We start from the raw sequence: 19,021 nt of genomic DNA, 5'->3' as shown, positions 1-19,021 counted from the left end.
GTGTTACAGAATTCAACTGCTCTATGTTTTTTGAAATTTCATGCTCTTTGATATGCTCCATTTGTCTATTTGGATAGTATAGTGCTTATATGCAGAAATAATAATTTTGGATTTTAAGTTCATAATTTCAAGTGATTGCTCCTTCTGAACTCCTCCTACGACTTTATATATGGCATTTTATAAGCACTTTTCTCATTCTAGCTTGTATATGTTTTGTTTTTGTCTTCCCTGTTGAACTATAAGCATATTGAAGATATATATTCATGTCTTGCTGTCCTTAGTATTCCCCACAAGTGTTCTACATAGGACTTTGCATTTACCTTTATTCATTGTGTCTTTATTGAATTTAAAAAAAAAAATATGGTTGACTAATACTACCTTAGAATTATAGGCTACTGGGATCCAGAGTCAAGTTGTATGGCTTCCATAATGCCAATCAGGTCAGATATCAGTGGATATGTCTTAAATGAATGGCTTTTAATAGATTACAGGTATATACCACTTAATTCTCCTAGACAACATAATTTCTCAATAAACTATTTAATAACAACATAATTATGCTTTAAGTGAACATATCACTCCTAAAAAATGTGTAGCTCCTCACATAAATTGACTCTACTGTCATCTCTCTATGGTACATTTCCCTACTTTTTCTCACTATATGATCTCAAATATCTCTTCCAACTCTAAATCCTATGATTCCGATTCATTTTTTTTTTTTTTCGGTGAAACCATTGTACAACATTAGGTGGCATAAGCCTGTACCTTACCCATTTTCAGGCTCTTAATTTGTTATTTACATATTTAAACCTGTTCGTTACAGAAAGAATTATGTGTCTTTATTTTTCAGGTGGCAGAGCGGGCACTGTATTACTGGAATAATGAATATATTATGAGTTTAATCAGTGACAATGCAGCAAAGATTCTGCCCATCATGTTTCCATCTTTGTACCGTAATTCAAAGACCCATTGGAATAAGTAAGAAATAAGTCACAACTTTGACCAACAATGTCTACACTTTGTCAGTTTTACTGAAACTTCTTGCCAGTTAGTGTTAAAATTTAGATTTCAAATGTCAGTGAAGAAAACTCAAAAATTGAAACTCCAAATTTATATAAACTCAAGAAATACTGTGGATTCTGTCAGTGGCCCTTTTTTCTCCTCCTTAGTCACTAAGTCAACATTATGAAGTATCAGTTGACTCACAGTTTTTATGACTTCCCCAAAGACAATATTTGATAAACCTCATAACCCAGGATCTCACTCAGAGAATCTAAAACTTCCTCTTGATCTCTTTTGTTAATGTAAAGATGGTCCTAGAAGATTTCATAGCTAATATTTTTGCCTTCTGTGTGTCTGATGGCAAATGCAGTATTCCAGATCTATGGACTGAGGAATCCTTGTAATACAAAAGTTACAGTAGCTTCCATTATACCACATAGATTCTAACTAAAAAAGAGAAGAGAATGTACTGAAATACTAATAGTTTACAAAAGAAATAAGTATACTTGATTTTGTCCTTCTATGTTTGTGTTCCTTTATTTCAAGTATTTATTCATTCATTTATGTCATTTGAGATATAAAGGACTTATTCTGGATTTTGCCATATAAAATTAAGGTTTTCTTGCTCCAAGCTTTCATCAAAAGCTACAATATCAGAGCACGAACTCTGGCAGGTACTAACACAATGAAAAGACTTAAGTACAATGGATTTGTTATAGATTATAGAAATTTTTTTTAGCCATAACAGTTCATGAACAACATATATCAAGTTCTGCCTATATAGTATCAGTGTTATATATTTTTATTTATTTATATCTGAACATATACAGGAAAGGAATTTATTTATATCTGAACATATAAAGGAACAATGATCCTTTTAGGCATCAAGATATTGATATTCTGCATTAATGGAGATAATGCCCAGATAATGCATGTAATATTCTGCATTAATGGAGATAATGCCCAGACTAATAAAATTACAACTGTTAACATCATGTCATAGAAAGTATGTTACATATGTACACATAGAGAAACACAACAACACTACATTACTGGAAGGGATTTTAGAGATCATGGAGTCCAAGTCATATCTGCACCGGAATCCCTTAATCTTCTTTATATCCCTGATAAGTGGTCATCTAGCTTGTTCTTAAACATTACCAATGATGGGAAATTTACTTGTTCTCAAGGCCCCCATTCCTTTATGCATTTCACATTGTTGTCAATTTAGAAAGGTAGGATTTGAAACACTGTTCTAGTAGTATATACTACCTCTGTGATCATAAGCAAGTCATTGCTTCACTTCTTTGAGACTTTCTCAGCTCTGTAAAAGGGTCTAATATAGTACCTATCTCACAGATTTGTTATAAGGAAAGTGTTTTTATAAACCTTAAAGAAATTGAAATGTGAGGTTGTATCGTTGCCATTCTTGAAACTGGCAGAAGAATAGTCTAAGAATCAGCCTACATGAGTTAGGAGAGTCATATCACCAAGTTAGCAATAGGATGAGGGATCTTTTGGCCATAGCAGTTCTTTGGTGGAAAGAATGCCCTCACTGATGAAATTACAGATTATTGATTCACTTTTTTTTTTACTAGTCAGCCAAAACAAAGTCACATATTGCTCATGTTCAAAAATGTGTTTCATTCTGCATATTAGCTTTTCATCACTTCAGATATGAGGAAACTTGAATGACAGAGAAGGGTGTGATTGGCCCAAGTTCACAGAACTAGAGAGTTGCAGAGTATCTTTGTGGGTATCTTTGATTTTATCACAATGCCCTTTACTGACAATCATATTTGCACGCAGTTTTTTTTGTTTTTTTTTTCACCTGTTGCTCCTGATTTACTTGAACATCTCTGTGCTTGTGGTAACAAAGTCATGGATAAGATTTTGAATTACCAATGAGCAAATAAGTAGATGGAAAAGCTGACACACTGAAGTTATAGTGCTATTCAGTATAATTTGATTACTTGGCATTATTGTTTGTTATAGTCGTAAACACACTTAAACATACTTTTCATGACTTCTATGCTGTAAACATTATCAGTAGTAATATCTAAAAATTTAAAAATAACTATTGAATGCCACTGATTAATAATGTTGAATATTCTTTCAAAGTTTGAAATCTGTCTGCAAAGGAAGTTTTTCTTAAGTATTGTATGTTATTTTATTAAGATTAAATAAAGATGTTTGGAATTTAAGAATACATTTAATCAATTTTTCTTGAGCTTTGAACATCTAAAAACTATAAATCAATTCAGTTTTTTAGGTAGGGGGTTGGACTAGGTGACCCTTAATTGTTCCTTCTTGTTTTGCAACCCTTTGGTTCCTCAATTAATAAAATTTGCAAGACTGTTAAAATTACCTAAAACACTTCAGACACTGGCTTCTTTTTAAGTGATGTTACATAAGTGTTTTTGAGAAGCTATGTTAGTCTTAAAGATTTCTATCCTAATCATATTAAAATACCTACAAATTGAGTGCTCTCCCAAAGTGATTTAATTCTCCAGTTATCTAAACAGCTGACTACTATTGACCAGTAATGGTACATTATTCAACTTAAAAGTATTAAGTTTCAACCTGAAATTTTACTTATAGAACAATACATGGCTTGATATATAATGCATTGAAACTCTTCATGGAGATGAACCAAAAACTGTTTGATGACTGCACGCAACAATTTAAAGCAGAGAAAATGAAGTAAGTTGTATTCTTGTAAATATATTATTTCTACAGTGTCTTCCTAATTATTGCTTATTAGCTTACATTGCTTGTTCTAGAAATTTCCTCTTAACTCTAGAATAAAGCTATGGCCCTTTTTCCTCAGGATAAATAGCTTCAACTTTAACCTGTAATAACTTTCATGTGAATATACTTTATGGAAGGTGTTTGTTTGAATACTGTAAGTTAGACTTTCTCTTCCTGAAACTATAAGTTAAGACTTTCTGTCCAGGAAAAATAATACCAGCAAAAATTGTAAGAGAAAAGCATAATAAATCAACTCAAGTTATTTTGATTACCCTATGTAATCAGTTCTTCTCCCCTTCTCTTTCCTTTTTCTCCACTTGTTATTTCTTTCCCCTTTATTCTCCTCTCATTTCATGACTAGGACCCATGGACCATTTGCAGAAAATTAGGCCTTATCAATTACATGGGAGAGATGACATCCTTTCTACCTAGCTTCAGACCACAAAATCAAAGGAAAATAGCTACATTCACATAGTATTTAAAGATTTATACTCCTTTAAAAATAGTATCTAATTTGATCTTCATAAGATCCTGTGAGGCATATATTGCACACAGGAATCATTTTCTATATTTAGTGACTATTTTCCCCATGATACATTTGAGAAATCAGTAAAAGAGAAGTTAAGTGACCTATCAGCCCACAGTTAACAGGGGTCAGGACTGGGGTTCCAAACAAGGTTTCTTCTGTCTCCAAGTCTGGCACTTTGCTTCCCCCACCTCTCTGCCTCCCAGAGAAACTGGCACCAGAGTCTGTGGAATGTGTAATGCCAGGGTAATAATAAGAGAAACAGGGAGAAGATAGTAGTGTGCAACAAAACTTGGATAAGGAATCAAAATGATAAGAAAAGAAAAGCAATCCATCTGCTTACATTTCAGAATTTCCTCTGAAGACATTTCAGAAAAGTACAGAATGCCCTAGTTAGCCATACTGAACAACTAACAACAATGGGTCTTAGCAGAAAACATTCTCCTTCCCCCCCCCCCCCCAGCTTCACTTAACCCTATTAAGAACCTTTTTTTCCCCATTGGCAGTTGCTCAGACCAATTTAGTACGAATGGTCTTTTTTCCCTGTGGTCCCATGTACCATATTTTATAAACTATCATAGCGATTTCATGTTATGAAATGCTTCCACCATTATCCTTCCAAACAAATCTTTTTGCATTTCCTATAATTTGTATATAAATTTTCATTCACTTCAATGTTCTATATCTTGAATCTGTGATCTTTTCAGTTCCTTCCACTGTACAGATTATAGCTTCATTATCTAGTACTTATTCCTTGTAGTATTTTTCTCTACTCCTTTGCATTAAATTCCTCACAGATCAACCCTACATCCTAACAGACTGCAGGAGGTCTATATACAAAATGAAAAAAAAAAGTTTTCATTTTACAACATTCTGAGGAATCCATCAGCCTACCACAAGGGCTCATGACAACAAAAAAGGTTCAGAACCCTTGTTCTTGGCCTTCTAACATTTCATGGATATCGATCTTTGAGTGGTACAGTAACTTCTCTAAAGATCACAGCACTACAGAACCTAAGTTGCCTGACTCACAGGATTCATACTTGTCAATAGTATTTCCTCTGGCACTTCACCTCTTTCTACCCTGTCTCCCATTTTGTCATGGACTCAGATTTTGCTTTAAGCACAAATAAATTATGTCATTCAAGTTAAGAAAGATTGTAGATTTTGTAGAGACTCTTCAAGGGTAAGATGAGAAACTATATCATGTATTAAATGAAAAATCAATGTTTTAAGATACTTATGGATAAATGTCTTCCTCTGCAGGAGTAAAGAACTTTGGAATAATACATACTATGTCAGACATGTTTGATGTGTGAGGTTGCTCTTTTATTCTTTATTATAAGAGTTAGCTTACAAGTTAGGAGAGAGAAGAAGAATGTATTCAAGAAGTGAAAGTAAAAGACAAAATAAGATAAAGATATTTGTGTATTTTTAGAAATTAACCTTTTAAAATTTCTCTTTCCTGGCATTTTAATTTGACATTTTGCTGTTTTTCAGAGAGAAACTTAAACTGAAGGAACGAGAAGAAGCATGGGTTAAAATAGAAAATCTAGCCAAATCAAATCCCCAGGTACTGAAAAAAAGAGTAACATGAAAACATTTGGGGGTTTTGTTAATATCATTATAAGATCAGGTATTTGATATCATCTTAGAGATGGGGAAAGAAACAGTTCCATTAATAATGTATATGCACTATCTGCAATAAAAAATACTTTTAAACTTTGTAAACTTCCTCTTGTGCAAGTACTTATTTTGTGTGTCCCTCACCATTACCCTGCAAAAAAAAAAAAAAAAGTAGCTCAGAATTTACAGGGTTTTTTTCTTTTTTAAATATGGAGTTGATCTTGTTGCAGCTATGAAATGTAAATTAAGTGGCTGTCCGATAGTCCAATGAAATTCTTATTGGAACTTTCGGTCTTTGAACTGCAAGTACAGCCTGTTTCTTTTCTGACAATTGTCATAGATTTTTTTTTTTTTTAAAGCCTGAAGCAGAGTTTTTTGCAAGCAAAGATATTCTCTTCTCTTTTTAAAATATACAGATTTTTTTAAAAGGAGTTAAATTTAAATTGTGTGTGTGTGTGTGTGGTTTTTTTTTTTTTTTTTTTTTTTTTTTTTTGCTGAGGCAATTGGGGTTAAGTGACTTGCCTAGGGTCACACAGCTAGGAAATGTTAAGTATCTGAGACCAGATTTGAACTCAGGTCCTCTTGACTTCAGGGCTGGTGTTCTATCCACTGCACCACCTAGCTGCCCTATTAAATTTAAATTGAAAACAAAGTGTATAATTTTTATTCTAGCACTCCTTTACTCTTTAGTAATAACTAAGTGTGCAGCACATATTACTACAATTTCACAGGAGTTAGATCTGGAAGACCACACTAGAGATCACCTAGTGGCAACCCCTTATTTTACAGGTGAGGAACCTGAGGCACAGAGGTGTTACGTGACTTGGGCAGTCACAAATCTAGTAAGTAGCAAAGCCAGGCCTTGAACCCAGGCTTTCTGATTCTGAAATCTGGGCTCCTTTCCTTTTACTCAGGCTTCTGGGGCTATGTATGTTAACTGTCAGTCTGACTTTTACCTTCATTCATCAGAGTTTACATATCAAAAAAAATTTTTTTTAATTTAAAAAAAGAAAGAAAAGAAAGCTGCTTTAAAAACTAAAGGCAAGTAAAAGATTTTATCAAATAGTTGTAATTCCCAAATTCCAGCTTTGGCTGGATAGCTCTTTGAAAATGGAGACCTTTGTTTCATATACATCTGGTATTTGTAAATTCAAAGTAATATCAGTTGTGAAATTGTATTACCTCCTGCCTTCTAATTGATATGTCACTCTGATTCTAATGATGCCATTTATTGAACATCAGTCACTGAGTCTTTTCCACACCAAGATTTTATCCAAATTCTTTCTACTCTGCGAAAAAGAAATAATTTCTTAATATAGTAAGAATCACTGGGTGAATCTCAACATTTAGAAAGATACCCAGTGGTATTTCTGCTGGGGTCTGTAGTTATTTTTGTTTTCTTATAGGAAAAAATTAAAGTTTTTTCTTTCTATATGTTTTTCTCTGAAACTAGAAAATATTTTTAAATGATCACTAAAGTCTACTTTATGACTTTTTTTATCTCTTTTTTATCATTTATTACCATTCTAGTCCAACAGGTTTTTGGCAAGCAATTTAGTTAAATCTTAAGAGTATTGAACTGTGAGGAAAGTAAAATTCTGTTTGATCTAGAATTCATGTATACAATTAAGAATGATTTGTATCATAAAATATGTATTTGATATTTAAAATTCTCAAAAATTCCTTTAAAAAGAATGGTAACAAAGAAGCTAGTTTTATTCCATATTCCAATATGTTTATGAAAATAAGCCTTTCGATTTTTATTACCTTTCTGTTAGAGCTGCAAATTAAATCTCAATCATTATACTATCTCATAAGACTAGAAAAATTAACTTTTTAAGCCATATTACATGGAATTATTTTACTACTGCTTTATGGTATATAGTAACATGATATTGTATAACTTTTTCAAAACTTTTTTTTAAATTGTATTTCTTTTTATGTATAAGTTTATGCTAAGCACTTTCTTTTTAATAGGTTCATAGTATATTATGCTTGGAATTTTTTTAAGCAAATCAATTTCAAATAATATTCTGAAGTCCTCTTACAAAGTTTCTTAATAGGTAACACCAAACTGTAAACTGATAAGAGAGTCTGAACCCTTATATGTATGTGTGTGCTTAACATTGCAAAAATATCTTGCTTGGATAAATTATTAACACTGATGCTATACTAAACAAACAGTTGAAAATTAACAAGCTGAGAATTTGTGCTCTCTGAAGTTGAAGTCACTGTCTTATAAAACAGACACATACCACATCTGTAGTAGATGGGCCCTCTAATTGTGTTTGCATAAAATATAGAAATTGAGTTAAAATGCCTTATGTCTTATCCTGGAAGAACTAGTCAAGTATGTGGGCTGAGTACATTCAGTGAATATGGGTCTACTTTTGGTACTCATTGTAGCATAAGAAATATTTTTCTTCTTTTTTCTTCCTAATTTTTGAATTTTCTAAAGTTTGATTGCTATCCTCTTGTCATTCTTTTGCAATATTCTTGTAACTTTACCAATCATGTAAAAATAATAGTTTTAACCCAGTTAAGTCTTCAAATAAACCATTTTGTAATAGCAGTTACAAACTTTTATAATACTGCACTGTGAATTTAACGTTGTTCTGACTTTTCATCTCTGTACCATTTGTGACTAAATCATAGTAACATCTGTCAAGCACCTTTACTGTTTGTTACGTGACAGTATTTGAAAATGGAAAATACTTCATGGATTAAAATTTCAGAGTATGAAATTAGAGGGCTTAGCATATGTTCTTTAAATTATTGAGAGAAAACACTAGTCTTATAAGCATTTTAGTATATTGCTTGTTCTCCTGTGTCTGAAGTTTTATAGGTTCTATTAATTGTTTGTTATATAACCAACTAATACTAAAGAGTTTCTATAAATAATACTTTGAGGTGATTGAAGCCAGTTTTCAGCCCCAAATCTGACTTTTGGTAGAATGTGTCATGATTGTTTTATTTTTATACTAGAATTGCTAATGGCTTACCATATGTTCATTGTTATATATTTAGAAAACTTGTATTTTACTTAGTCAGCGCTCATACTTTTTCCCCAGTTTAAAAAAAAAAAAGTTTCTGTTTGCATTTTTTTCTTAGATACAGAAAGCAACTATATATAGAGGCTTGCAAGGTTTGGGGTACTTTAAGAAGTATTCAGTTCTCATCAGATACATTAAAATTAAGCTTTTTAATTACCTAAAACAAATTACTCCTTGAATTAAATACTACTTCACCGGCAATAAAATGCTTTGAAGTGTGTAGTGATTCCTTCTAACTGAGAGTGACAATTTTAACAATTTGCATTTTAGTACACAGTGTATAGTGAAGCCAGTTCCCTGAATCTTCCAGTTGCAATGGAAACAGATGGGCCTTTATATGAAGATTTACAGATGCTGAGAAAGACAGTCAATGAAGAGTCACGTCAGGTAAAATTATATGGAGATAAGTTGAGCTGCTCTTAATAAATACTTAAAATTTAGTTGATGGTACTATATGTACCAGTATTTTTGTTTTAAATTAACATGATAATTTAATTAATTACATAGCAGACTTCACCCATGGTTCTTATACAATGGGGTCTCTAGTATTATTAAGAGATAGGTCTTTTTTTTTTTTTTTCCAGTTAAATACCCTGACATCTACATTTTCCTTAATCAGATTTTTAATGGCAATAATTTGAAAACTAACCATATTAGTTTTAACTTCTGTACAACTCTTATTCTTAAAAACAAAAGCAACCTCCCACCTCCCTACCATGTTCTTTTGCTTTCCTGCTATTTCAGTTTAATCCCGAAGCAGTCTCTTCTCTCTTTGTCCAAATGACTAATTCTGCCCCTGACTTCAAGTTACTGGAAACTTCAAGTTACAATAATTCTTTTTTTTTTTTCCTCCACTCAAGCAGGAACACAGGAACTAGCAGGTAGGGAAGAATAGGGCTGCAGAAGTTAGGGTCACACTAGTCCAGAATCTCAACTGGGCTTGTGATAGAGACTAATGAAGGGAATATTGAAGAAATATTAACTATGTATAACCAAACATTGTACTAAATTCTAAAGAACATAATGCAAGAAGAAAAGACAATTCTATCCTCTCTCAATTTCATTTTTATAGGGAATTTCTCATGAGCTTACCTCCCTCTAGTAGGGAACCCCAGCTTCTTTGCAATGAGTAGTCCTAGAAAATAGGCCTGAGGCATTAAAGAGTTAAGTCTATGCCCAGCTAACTAATAATAAGTCAAGAAATAGACTTGAACACCAGGTTTCAGGGTGGCTTTTTATCCATTACCACCCTGTTCTAACTCTGTATTCAGTATTACTTGATGTAAGATCAGTTTTATTTTTGTATAATTTCAGCCTAATTATTCCCTCTACCAATCAAATCACAGATCTAATTTAAGTTTGTCATAGTTAATCAACTAAGGCAGCATGGTATAGTGAGAGAATAATAAACCTTTATGTAGCACCTGCCTTTCTAGCCGCCTCCTCCTCTTCCCCTCCTCTCCCCCCCCCAATTCATTGTTTACTCAAGCCTTCTATTGATTACTTAATTGTTCTGTGCAATCTTAACCTTTCTTCACCACTCACATTCTGAAAACCTCTTGGTCAGTGGTACCTGCTATCCCACACTACGTTGAAGCTTGCAACACTGCTAGCTTCTCATGTGCTAAAGTATTTTACAAATATATATCTCTGATCTTCACAATAACCCTGTGAGGTAGATACTTGTTCCCATTTTACAGTTGAGAAAACTAAATCAAACAGATATGTAAATGACTGAGACTGGACTTTTATTTGAGTCTTCCTGACTCTAGGCCCAATTTTCTTTCTACTGCACCATCTAACTGCCTGCCTTTCCAAGGTACTTAATAGTCCTTTGACCAGTCACAAAGTCACAAAGAAAAGTCACAAAATTAATAATCAGACATTAAGAGAAATGTAAACAAATACCTAATAGTAATATGCAAAATGCCATAAAAGATGCAGTAGCATTTTAGGATGGGAAAGGACCCTCATGTTCTAAATTCCTTTCAAGTATGGGGAGAGGGTTTTCTTGTATAGGAGAGGATCCTAGACTTCCATTTTAGATGAGCCCTCATATTTTTAAATTCCTTTGGAGTAGGAACTGAATCACCTTTTTATCTATATTTGTGTGGTATTTAATCCAATCTAAACTCTTATTTTACATATGATGTCACTGTAGCAAATGCAATTTACCTATAGTCGACACTATCTGGCAAGTTAGTGATCAAAGTGGGGACAAGAACTGAAGTTTCTTTTTTTCCCAGTTCATTTATATAGCCTTTATACCAATGAACTATAAAAAGTAAGTCAAGTTGGACAGATTGAGATAGGGTTGTTTTAAGGGTCGAATAAGGAAGGACAGGGAAGGAAGTATAGATGGAAAAGGAATTAAGTTGTGTTCCTAGACCCTAAGACTATTCTGTCTTTAAGTGTTTTTTATTTGTGCTACCTTGTTCTAAACAGTCTCACTGAGCCAAGCAAATATGCCAACAAGTTGACCTATAAATTTCTTTGAGGAAATCTGACACTTTAGTAATTTTCTTTCTACTACAATCTAATGTTGATTATTTGATTGATTCTAAGCTATTCCAAGGGGTCATGAGCTCTTAGATACCACCTGACTAAAATAACTTTGAATATCTGCACAGCACTATCTTGGGTATCTTCTTAACCATGGACAAATTGGCTATCAGAATATCAATTTAAGGCTTAGCAATTCATGAAGACCTTTTTCAGGCTTTCACATGCATCAATTGGGGATTGCCCAGTAAAGTATTAAAGTAGTAACAGATCATTAAAATCTGGGCACTTTCTTAAAACAGTTATGTGTCTGTTATAACCAGGAAGAGAACTTCAACTCTCATATAAGTATCTTTTACCACAGCACCTTCAATGTTTGGTACTGTTGCTGGCACATAGTAGGTATTTAATAATATAAATATTTCCTGATTTGGCTTGTAGTATCATCCTAGAAAAGCAGGCATTTGGAGAAGGATTTATTCCTTTATACAGCAATATTTGTTAAGTGCATGTTTTATTCAGTGTTCTATCCTAGTTGGGCACAATGAACAAAGAAAGCATACCCTGATTTCAAAGATAGTTAAGTGAATAGACTATAGAAATCATTGTAAAAGGGAGTATAAGATAAGTACAAAAACAAGGCAAAGGTTTGTTTTACTAGAGGAAACAATCATTGGGGAGATGGAGGGAATATTTATGTTAGTCTTTTTTAATGAATTATAATAATATATAATACCAGATTTTTGATGCTGTTATATAAATATATCTGTTCTTACAAAAACCATTGGTCCATAACTTCCAAAGGACCAAATTAAAAGTTTTGTCCCAAATTTCAACTATTCTAGATGATGAGATAGAGCTTCCATTTATAAAATACTGACAGGATCTGCTTTTGAACCTTTAACATTGTTTTAAAAATTGATTACTTAATACATATTCATTTTCCCAGTTAGGCTGCCCCTGATCGTTTAGCCTCTATATTTTTAGGAAAGCATAGAAAAGTAACAATTGCAGTCATTACTTATGTTAGCTTTAAGCCAAGTCCAATGTCCTTTTTTCTTTTTTTTAAGAAATGCTATAACTGAATCTTTGGCACACTAATTTTGTGCTTTCATGAATTTTTTTTCCCCATTGGGCTACTTTCTGTGGTTTTTAGTTTATTTGTTATTAAATTTATTTTTGCAGAGTGATAAATTTGAACTAGATTCTTTATCCAAAAATCGGGAATTGTCACAGGACTTGAAAATTATGTTATATTAATGTAAAAAATAAAAAGAAACATCTGGAAAAGAAACCAGTAAAGCAATTTAATAGTTAAAGGTGTTCATTTCCATTCCCCTGGAGAATTTCATTGGGATAATAGTTTTGAGGAATATGTAAAATCCAAATTTTTTATCCCAGAAACTTTATAAAATTTGTTATGAGCTTGATATAGAATCTACTAAATTAAACATGAATCGTATTTTGATTAGAGAGACTTAAAATGTTTGCAATTCTTATTTTAACAGTCGGTCGGAAGAAAAACAGTTACACCCATGCAGATAAGGAAGGTCTAAAAAGATGAAAAGTATAAAGTGAAGGTATTCATTATTAAACTTATACAGTGTATTTAAAATTTTAGCTTTGACTTTAGAAAACAACTAAAAAAGTACATAATTTTATACATGAAGTATTTTCCTTTTTTCATGTCATTCTAACTTTGTGACAATAGTCAAGAAATTGTACTTTAGAAACTTGAATCCTTACCTAGTTTATTCATTTTATCCTGAATTGAATTATGAGCTACTAATCCTTTTAGAAAGGGAGAAATGGACTATTATAATCACTTTATTCTGTTATTTTTTCTATTTATTTCAAAGTCTGGCCTTTTTAAAGGAAACTTCAATAGTTTGTCATTTCACTCTTTCCTGAAGCCTTCTTATGGATTAAAAAAAAGTGTGTGTGTGTGTGTGTGTGTAGTGCTTGTTTCAAATTTGTTACTGTGATTTTTTTTTCCAGTAAACATCCTAATACATTTGTGATTGCCATCTTCTCCAGCAAGCATTATTCATTCAGTCTGTTGACTTGCATTTCTGTCTTCACTTCTGTTTTCTCATTTTCTCCTTTGTGAATTATAAAATTGTTCTCTTTTTGAACCACTAAATTGGATTATTTAATTAACAAAAGCCTTGTATGTGTCACAGTTTTTTGCCCCACAGGAAGTTTAAATTCATCAGTTCTGAGGTTTTAATCATTATCTTTGTTGTAAAAATAGAATTATGGTTACTTATGGTTCCTGCTTCTAAAATGACTAAATATTTTAGATTTTTTTTTTTTAATAACTGCTATGACTTGTCTGGAAGATTCAAAGAGAAATCTATGAAGTACATAGGAAGACTTGTCCTCCAGGATTTATGTTTGTAGTTCTGTTAGACTCCTTTCTTAACTGGATTTCTATACATTTGCCATCATTCCTAAGGAAAAAGATTCTCAAAAGATAAACTATTTCCTTGAAAGAATTGGAATTATTTCATTAAGCTAACCTTATAGGAAGTATTCCTAAAATAACATCAAATTAGAAATCTTTTTTAGTCTTAATATTATAACCTTTTCTGTAGATTCTCAAAGGACTATTCCCTAAATAGTCACTGGAAAAAGTTGAGGGAGATTTCTTTGCAGATATAACCTTCATCTGATGAATTTCTAAAGTTTAACACATAGTTTATTTTTATTTTATAAACCTGTGCATCAGTTTGATAGCCATTTTCTCAAAAGTTAGTATAGGTGAGAGAAAGATGCCAAGAAGATAACTATTACATTACAGTGAAATCATTTCTATTGTCAGATGATATTGTTAAGGAATATTGATACAATGCTCTTGACAGTTAATTACAATATTTAAATACAATGGCTGGTTTCACACAGAGAATTTTAAGATAGTTATCTGGTTCAATCAAAGGAAAAGAAAAGATAATTGCATGTTATTTGATTTGGTTTTTAATCAACTAGCTTTTTTTAAATAGAAAACTTTCTGTGACATCTGCTTCAAAATTATGAGTTATTTGCTCATTTATTGCCTCAAAAGTATAAATTAATAGTTTTTAACAGCCTAGGCTATTATTGCTTTAAAGCATATGGTTATTACTATTTTCATTTTTGACTATTTTAAAATACCATTAATGGAAATAGATTGCTACTATTAATAATCTCCCAAAAAAATTCTTAATATTAAGTCTCCTTTCTTTAAAGACAATTTCAATTTTACATGCAAAAAGGTCTTATTTAAATCATATCTATTTACCAGAAAGAAAAAGCAGTTTCCTAAATTCCAATTGGTGGAGGTCAGGGGACACATGTATTTTTCTACATGAAAGAAATGGTTTTAAAGTGAAAGAGTTGTCAGTCCTCATCTTTACTTACCTCCAATTGAAACTATATGAAATTTCACTGCTTTAAGAACAGCATGACTAATGAAGATTGCTGCAAATTAATAGAAAAGTTTTTCTATGAAATAGCCAGAAATTGGTCTCAGAAAACTTAGAGAAATCTACAAAACAGAATAGATTAATTTATGAGCTCATTTACAAGTAATTTTTTTTAATGCCAACATTTGACACATTCTATTTCCCTTTCTCATTTCATTTGAAGAAATCCTATTGTTTAGTATTCCCAGCAATATACCAAAGCCTTCATCATGTAATTAGCCAATTTTAAATCACTTTTCTGAAATGTATTTCATTCTTCAGATAGCTTAGTTTTTAGCCAACTTCATTGCATTTTTAATTTCAGGCACAGAAAGATCAGAAAAAGGATCGTCCTCTTGTGCGACGCAAGTCAGAACTGCCTCAGGATATCTATACCATGAAAGCCTTGGAATCCCATTGCAGAGCTGATGAGATAATATCACATGATGGGCATTAGCTTATTACCATGGAATATATGGGGAGGAGGCATAATTATTTTTGACTTAATAGAAAATACATACATCTTGTGCCATACAAATCAGTTGTACTCAAAGTCAAAAGCTTTCTTCAACCCAGTTCTGTAGGCAATAATTTAATTCAGCATACAGCTCAAGATCAGTAGTTCAAACAATGGTAAATTATCGGGCTCCATTTTCAGAACCATGGGTTGATAAGTATTAAATGACCACATTATTCAGGTGGTGGTGCCGCCATAACCCCAGCATATTCTAAATTATGAGTATTTTAGTTAAACATTAGAGCCAAATAGAAAAGCACCCTGATCATAATCAACTTCATATTCCAACAGAATTTGTAAACATTAAAAATAGCTGGTACTATGATAATGTCAAATGTTTCAGAATTGAAAGTACCTTTAAAGTATTACACATTTTAAGACTTTACAACCTTGAAATTATTTCCACATTGTTCTATACCAGCAGTTTTTAAAGTACATGAAAATGATTCTTTCATATTTTAACAGAACTTACAAAAAGTTGACTTATGACAATCCTTCAGTCACTGTTGTTTTTCTATGTTATTTCTTTACTTTGGATAGAGACATGTGTATCGTGTCTTAGTAGTTTTACATATATCTAAAGCCATATCTTCGGATCTTTAATACAACACCAGTATTCCAGGAGTAAAAAGGTAGAAGAAATTTGTTTTCCTAAGAGCTTTTTCTGTCTACCTTAACTGGAATTGGATTAAATTTTTTAAAGTGTTTCATTTTCCAAATTTTACTTTGCTTTTAAATGAACATTGTTGCCCCTTATCAAGGCTCTTGAACCTTAATAAAATATTTGGGCTCTAAGAGTTCAGAATTTTGTAGAAAAGTTAGAATAAAGTCATTTTAAATTGAATCATTCTCGGCTAGCCCAATCTGCTGCCTTCCAGCAAAAATAAACATCAGTTATATAATGTGCCAGGTGTTAAAATGACATTGTTCTATGTCTTTAAATAAGCATTGGTCTCAGAGCTTATAGGAAGCAACAGTGATGATAATTTTACATAAATGTATATTTTTTTTCTGTTGAAAAGAGCACACATGTTACAAATACACCTCACAAGTAAAATGAAAATGCATCTGTTTCCATTGAACTTCAAATGCTGCTATATATTCCACAAACTTACTTGCATGTAATGTACTTTTTGTTTTAAATGGAACAGCACGAGGGAGGGGAGGGAGGGAACTCTAACTTAGTGCTTTGTCTATTTTTTATTTTCTCTCAGGGTGGCCAGTATTTTGACTTATTTATCCTGCTTGAAAGCTGTTTGAGATGTGTTCTGCTATTCTAAATGGGTGGTATTAGTTTCTTTTGTCTCTGACAGTAAGATGATATAACTTGCAATGTTAAATGTCAATGCATAAGAAGATAATGTGGCTTCTTTAAAAAAATTTTTTTGTTCAACAATAAAATGAGGTCTCCTGCATCCATAAAAGACATTGTGAAAAGCAGACATATAAATAACTTGTGCAGATGTAGTGCCTGCTATCTGTCAGTTTCATTTAAAATCCATTTCCACTGTTTTATTTCTTTTTGTTTCGGAGGAAAATCATTTGGGGGGAGGGGATTTATTGTAATGAGAGAGAACTAATTAAAAGATTACCCCTGCTTTAAAGTGGAAAAGTCCACTTTGTAAGAACAAATATTTCCTGTGAAACTTGAAATGTATCTGCTTTACCATTATGAAAATCTATAATTTAAAAAAAAGTTTAGATGCCTTCTCCTTTTGAGGGAAAAAGGGTGCTTTTTTATTGTATAAAGCAGTGTCTTATGTATTTTGATATACCATTGTTTGAACTTCCATCTTTAGCTGGTAGATTATCAATAGATTTGATTTGGGGTGTTCACTATGTTTGTGCAAAAGATTTCTGGAAAGAGGTAATCTCCTTTTTTGCTCTAGAGGAAAAAAGCATATATATCAATGTTTGGTTGATTATGTAAAAGCTCAGCTTTTAAAGAACATCTCTGTTTTATTTCTGCTCTTTATTGAAGTTAAACATTCACCAAAAAAAGACAAATCTGATGATGGTTTTTGGGAGAAACTAATTTCTGCGTAGGCAAAAGTATGACCTGATACAGTACTTTGGCCCATTCAAGTTTTCATAGTCAATACTAAAATTCACTTATGCTAACTGTTCAACTTATTGTCCAGGTATATCGTGTAATTTATACTGAGCTAATTTTAAGACTACTCCATCGTAAGCTAGAATTTTGGTGACTGTTTTTCTTCAGGAAGTTCTGTGTTTAACATCTTTATATTTTCCAGAACATACCTGTGCATCAGGAATGTCAACAATATTACAAGTGTCTTTTTAGTGTGGCTTTAGTATGGCTTCATTTTAATATTGTACATACATTGTACTTTGTTTATGATAATAAGTAATAAAAATGTAGACTTCATATTTTGTACAAAATGTCCTATGTACAGAATAAAAAACGTTCATAGAAACAGCAAACATAGGTAAGTGGCACAATTATTTTTCATTAGACAATATCTGTAACTTTATGCTTTAGTGAAATGTTAAGTTCAAGTGTACCTACATATTTTTTAACTTTTTGTATTTCAAGACTTTTTGTTCTGACATTGTTTATGAAGAGAAACTTCATACACTTGCCATTTAATATGCTCTTTTATCTAATTTTAAAATTCTAAAAATGGTGTATTATATGGTCTAAATAAAGAACATGTGAGTTTTACTTGTTCATCATGAAACTAAATATAGCTGCAGTGCTGGGTAACCTGCTTCTGGTGAATACTCAAAATAACTTTGACTTGGTTTTGGTTTTGGTTTCATCCAGAACACATAGAAAAAGCTTGCAGTTAATTAACAATTATTTTTTTTAATGCTCCATAAACTAATTTTAAAGCTTTGTTAAATAAAATTTTCATAGAATGATGTCTTTTTTAAATTGCCAATCTGACCCTTTTTCTGATTAGCTGACACAATCCAGAATCAAAGGGAGTTTTGGAACTTTCAGAAATAACATTACTTGAATTTTGTCAATTACATATAGTTTAAGGAAAGTACTAACCAAGAAAAATATAAGAGGTTTTGAAAAGATAGTAGCCATTTATAACATTGGATGCCAGATAATCTTTCTTCCAACACCTTATTAAATTGATTATGATCAATAATGCTGTTTGAGATTAATGAATGTTATTAATTGCTCTTCAAAGAAGAGAGACTGCTATCCAAAATAGACAAGAGAACAAGATTCTGCTTCCCTTTCCACAGTTACTTAACGTGCTTCAGACCAAGTGCTCCACTAGAAAGCACTTTGCAAAACTCTGTAAATAAATGTTGGATTTTTTTTTTTAATACATAAATATTACACCTTGGAGTTTTAGGATGGCTATGAGATAAATTCTCCTTAATGATAGGGTACATCATTAATGCATCCTAGAGATCAAAAGCAAGGCCAAGCTATACTATTACTTCTTCCTCCCTCAAAGTTAATATTAAATACTGTAGGAGTCTGATAAAGAAATACAGTGAAGAAAAGAGAAAAGAATACGATTCTCAAAGCATCAGCACTTAACAACAGTGTTATGCTAACACTGTTTTAAAATGAAAAATTGGTTTTTCATTGAACCAAGCCAAAAGGGATATA

General features: G+C 31.9%; 1 protein-coding gene across 7 annotated transcripts in view; it reads left to right on the top strand.

Moving 5' to 3' along the window:
• PPP2R5C (protein phosphatase 2 regulatory subunit B'gamma) overlaps positions 1–18,106 on the top strand; it is a 202,231-nt gene extending 184,125 nt beyond the window's left edge. For 4 of the 7 annotated variants that reach the window (XM_051978353.1, XM_051978356.1, XM_051978357.1 and 1 more), the window contains 5 exons: positions 851–978; positions 3,604–3,705; positions 5,780–5,852; positions 9,229–9,345; positions 15,229–18,106. In XM_051978353.1, the coding sequence (XP_051834313.1) occupies positions 851–978; positions 3,604–3,705; positions 5,780–5,852; positions 9,229–9,345; positions 15,229–15,360 (552 nt within the window). In that variant the 3' untranslated portion in view covers positions 15,361–18,106. Of the gene's footprint in view, positions 1–850; positions 979–3,603; positions 3,706–5,779; positions 5,853–9,228; positions 9,346–12,968; positions 13,041–15,228 lie in introns of all 7 variants that reach the window. The other 3 variants (XM_051978355.1, XM_051978359.1, XM_051978354.1) reach the window with 2 other exon arrangements.
• Positions 18,107–19,021: the final 915 nt, after the last annotated feature.

The sequence above is a fragment of the Antechinus flavipes genome, chromosome 2, assembly GCF_016432865.1.
Source record: "Antechinus flavipes isolate AdamAnt ecotype Samford, QLD, Australia chromosome 2, AdamAnt_v2, whole genome shotgun sequence".
Taxonomy (NCBI): domain Eukaryota; kingdom Metazoa; phylum Chordata; class Mammalia; order Dasyuromorphia; family Dasyuridae; genus Antechinus; species Antechinus flavipes.
The sequence above is the reverse complement of the archived record's forward strand: the minus strand, read 5'-3'. Positions and strand labels throughout refer to the sequence as shown.